The sequence below is a fragment of the Salminus brasiliensis genome, chromosome 1, assembly GCF_030463535.1.
Source record: "Salminus brasiliensis chromosome 1, fSalBra1.hap2, whole genome shotgun sequence".
Lineage (NCBI taxonomy): Eukaryota > Metazoa > Chordata > Actinopteri > Characiformes > Bryconidae > Salminus > Salminus brasiliensis.
In genome coordinates this window covers 94191710-94196316 of record NC_132878.1, presented here as the reverse complement: position 1 = coordinate 94196316, position 4607 = coordinate 94191710, and the positions used below count along the sequence as shown (strand labels likewise).

The following is a 4607-nucleotide window of genomic DNA, read 5'->3' as shown; positions in this document are numbered from 1 at the left end:
AAAATGGGAACTTTACAGGAGAAGATATAAACCTTCTAATCTTTAATGTAAAAAGATTTGAGTCAAAACTGGTTATTTTGGAGCATTTCTACTGGTCCATTAATTATGACACAATATAAACAACTGTCAGATTCACATTCTGAATACAAAAAATGGAGATACAAGGTTTTTATAGGCTGTCTTTTGGTTTTGTGTATGTCATAAATAAAATAGGTGTTCATTACTTTTCACACAAAATCAACATGTACTAGCCCTGTTTCTCCTGGTTTTATGCTGTGTTTTGTTTAAAATGGTGAAAAATAAGCTTCTAACTTATGGTCAGACATCCCCCAGAAGTAAATTGTAGTAAAAGTTAAATTCTATTGGGGTCTAAATGGACTTGGTGCACAACATTCACATTACAATGCCATAACCATGTCTTGACAGATGTCCTCTGTTAAAAGCACAATGGAGACACTACCATTTGAAACTGCGGAGGAACTTCATGAAGATGCTTTGAGGAACCTTCAAGAAAAAGTTTTTAGAAGAAAAAGGTTCCTTGAATGTTCCTCAAGCACCTTAAAAGTGCCAGAAAGAACCTCCAAAAGCTCCTCAAGGATCTTGTCCTTTCAATAGGGTACACTGTGGAGACAACGAGTAGTTCCTTAAAGAACCTCTAGGTTATGGTAGGCGAATGTTGGAGAAGCACTTGGAGGAGCCATTTATTCAGTTTACAGCGTAACCATTACAAGTAACTGTTATGACAGCTGCTACAATGTTTAATGTCACGAGCTACTTTAGAGCCATGACCATTGCATGCTTATGGAATGTTTATGTCAGCACTATGTAATGGTGTTACCAAAACAGGCAAAGCTCTGAGATCTGTGCTGCAACTTATCCACTGGGAAGCTTCTACGTGATAACATCATGGGAATCTGCTTCTGTGTCTTTTGAGGTGGTGGTATTGGTGTCTTTTTGGCGCCTAAAGGATAAGAGTTTCCAGAGAGAGAGCTTGGTGGTGTTACGATAGGTGGAGGAGGAGAAGTAGAAGATGATGGGGTCCAAGCAGGTGTTGAAGGTGCTCAGCAGCAGGGTGTAGTATCTCCATTGCGGGCTCTGGTTGAAGCCATAGCCCACAGCGTGAGAGATGTTATAGGGCAGGAAGCACATTAAAAATACGCTCAAGGTGCCCGCTGCCATCCCGATGGCCCGCTGCTTCTTCTCCTTAGTGATGCGGGGCCTGGTGTAGAGGATCCAGATGCAGCTGAGGTAGCAGAACACACAGACCAAGAGGGGCACCAGGCAGAGCACCACGAAGAACTCCAGGCGCACTGGAAGGACGATCCTGCTCTGGCTCTCTGTGAAGTTCTCGTAGCAGGTCGTTTTGGGGACAGTGCTGTTGTTTTCCTCACTCAGGTGCACCGTGAAGAACACGATGGTGCAGTGGGCGCCACTGAACAGCCAGATGAAGACGCTGCCGGCAATGGCGTAGAGGAGCTTGCGGAACTTTCGGTAGGCGATGGGAAAGGCGACTCCCAGGTAGCGGTCGATGCTGATGGCCATCAGCAGCAACGCACTGGTGTAGATGGTGGTGAAGAACATGAATGACGTGATGGAGCACAAAATCTGGGGTAAATGCCACTGCAGGCCGGATGCAGCCTCGTACATCTTCAGGGGCAGGAAGAGGAGGAATAGGATGTCAGAGGTGGTCAGGTTCAGCAGCAGGACGTCAGTAGGAGTGGGGCTTTGAATGAGCTTTCTGATGAAGGCATAAATGGCCAGGATATTGGCTGGAAGGCCTATTAGGAAAGTTACGATGTAGGCAGAGAGAAGCACCCAGTGGTTGATCATTTCATTAACTGCAGGATGCTGGAGGGATGAAAATGAGATCATGGCGTCAATCAGATATTATCCAAATGAATCACATCGATCATGCAACTCATGCAAATTAGCAATGCCTACCCAAATAACATGCACATGTGGGGCCTGTATGTGTAGCCCAACTAGGAACCAACTGGAAACCTACCAGGGTCCCACCAAGGTCAGGCATGGGACTAGGAGGGGTTGCACATGGGCACCATCTAGGTTCTACACTTCATAAGAGGCTTAAATGAGACCCGTGTAAGATTAGGGTGGGCTGTAACGATGGGGCCAATGTGGGAAGCCCGACTAGGTCCCGGTAACAACACATAAACAAACCCACTCAGAGCTCATGCCCACCTGGAACCCACCTAGCCTGCGCCCCATCCATGTGAGCCCCACATGAGTATGTTAGCTCGTCTAGTTCCTGTAGAGAAGTACTGCCAATAGAATAGGACTCTCTGGAGCAGATAAACATCATAAACCTATTGGCACCATGCTGCCTAATGCCAGGCGTGGACTAGAGGGGTATAAAGCCCCCCAGCAGCAGCATTGAGCTGTGGAGCAGTGGAAGAACTGTGAACTCTGGAATGATAGTTGGTGGTGCTCTATCCAGTACTTTTGGATTGGATGAGTTGGGGTGGTGATTACCCAACATTCTGACCTCACAGCAATGATCCTCTAAAACCAAGTAGAAAGCCTTCTTCCCTGGGTGATTTTTAATACCCTTGATTTCAGGAGAAACAATGAATGAGCAGGTGTCCCAATACTTTTAGTCCATATAATGTATGTTTTAGGCATCAGGATATAATACAATTGTCTATATTGTATAATAAGATAATCCTTTATCCTTTAAGATAAGATAATCCTTTATTAGTCCCGCAGTGGGGAAATTCTCATTTATAATATATAAATTCTCATAATATAATATATAATACATGAGTATATAGTATACACCATCATATATAATACATAGGTCTATACTGTACACTGTAATGAATAACACAAGGGTCTATACTATATATTTTTATATATAATATATTAATCTATACTATACACTGTAGTGTATATTACAAGGCACTATACTGTTTATTGTAATATATAATACATGAATCTATACTATACACTGTAGTGTATATTACAAGGGACTATACTGTTTATTATAATATATAATACAGAGATCTATATTCTATATTGTAATATATAATACATTAATCTATACTATACACTGTAATATATAATACAAGGGTCTATACTGTTTATTATAATATATAATACACAAGTCTATACTATACACTGTAATATATATTACAAGGGTCTATACTGTTTATTGTAATATATAATACAGATGTCTATATTATATATTGTAATATATAATACAGTATATAATACAGTCTATACATTTCAATAAATAATACAAAGGTCAATACTGTTTATTATAATATATAATACATGAGTCAATACTGTACACTGCAATAAATAATTATATAATAATAATAACTAAGTTATAAGTTAGTGTCTGTAAGTGTCTCTAGTAATGAGACAACTTGAATTACTTTACTTCCATCTTATCCATTTAATTCCATGGGATTTCCAAAATTCCAGAATTGTCTTTTAATAGTGTAGCCCAAAGCAAATGTGTTGCCCTTTATATTCTCCACATTCCAGACATTATCGCTGTCACACAAAATCTAAATATTTGTCGTTTTTGAGCTTTTGACATATTTTGAATATGGTAGTTGTTCTTTACATTGCGTCCAAAGTTCATGATGAACGCACCAATAGAAATGCTCCAAAATGGCTTGAAAATCAATATTTTTCCTTTGACTTCCATTGAAAGTTAAGAGGGGTTTTCCCTTCTCCTGTAAAGTTGATATTTTTCTGATTAAATTTTTTAAAAAAGAGCATTTTCTAAATTTTTCACTCAAATATCTGCCCACCCAAAAAACAACAAGCTAAAAATTAATATCTCACTAACTCCAAGTCTCACTCCTACTCTCTAACCTAGGAGTGGCTTAAACATTAACCAAAAACTACCTCAGTGTTTGTGTGGCTTGATATCAATAACCACATACAAATACAGATACAGCGGGTTGTTGCCGGGATAGTGCACTGGAAAACTGCCCCGCTGGTCTTATTTCCTGGATTAATGATTATGAGCAGTTCTGAGAGCCAAAACAATAAAAATTCATAATATAATAATGTAATAATTAAATATAGATCAATTAAAAAACACATTTAAAAGTAATACTTAAATCTAAAGGCCGACTTGACTGATTTCCTTAGGTACTCCACACCCGTGGAAAGCCCAGCTGGTGTGGAGGAGTGAGGCTTTAACAGTGTAAACAGCACAGCTGGTCCATCGGTGACCCCTGAGATCATTTAAAGGGTAGCTTACCACAACGACAACCAATAGGGCTGCTGCATCAGTGTTTGTCCTCGCACTGCTTCTTGTTGTCACACTCAGGATATAATAAAACTGCAAGATGGTGGAGATACGGGAGGAGATACCCCTGAACTTACCCCTGACCCAGTGATGTCAAGTGTTACCAAGGTGATCCGGTGTGTCTTTGCTGATGCTAAAGCTGACCCTCGAACTCCCACAGTGAGCGCCTGGAGCTCCACGCAAGCCACAGCCTCCAGAGACCTCAGCACATCTATGCAAATCTGCTCTCACTGATGGCCCTCGGACGTGCTCGTGACTATGTGACTGCAGCCTGCAGACTGCAGTGCAGTGCTACGTGACTGCAGCCGCTACCTGCTGAATA

The 4607-nt window shown here is 40.8% G+C and overlaps 1 protein-coding gene across 1 annotated transcript; it reads right to left on the bottom strand.

Annotated features, from left to right (window-relative positions):
- Window positions 1-804: 804 nt before the first annotated feature.
- On the bottom strand, window positions 805-1830 carry LOC140537222 (free fatty acid receptor 2-like). Its single transcript, XM_072659550.1, has one exon. The coding sequence runs from the start codon at window positions 1828-1830 to the stop codon at window positions 892-894; it is 939 nt and encodes a 312-aa protein (XP_072515651.1). The 3' UTR covers window positions 805-891.
- Window positions 1831-4607: the final 2777 nt, after the last annotated feature.

Coding starts and splice junctions, on each gene's coding strand:
- LOC140537222 (XM_072659550.1), bottom strand. CDS start 1,830: ATGATCAACCACTGGGTGCTTCTCTCTGCCTACATCGTAACTTTCCTA.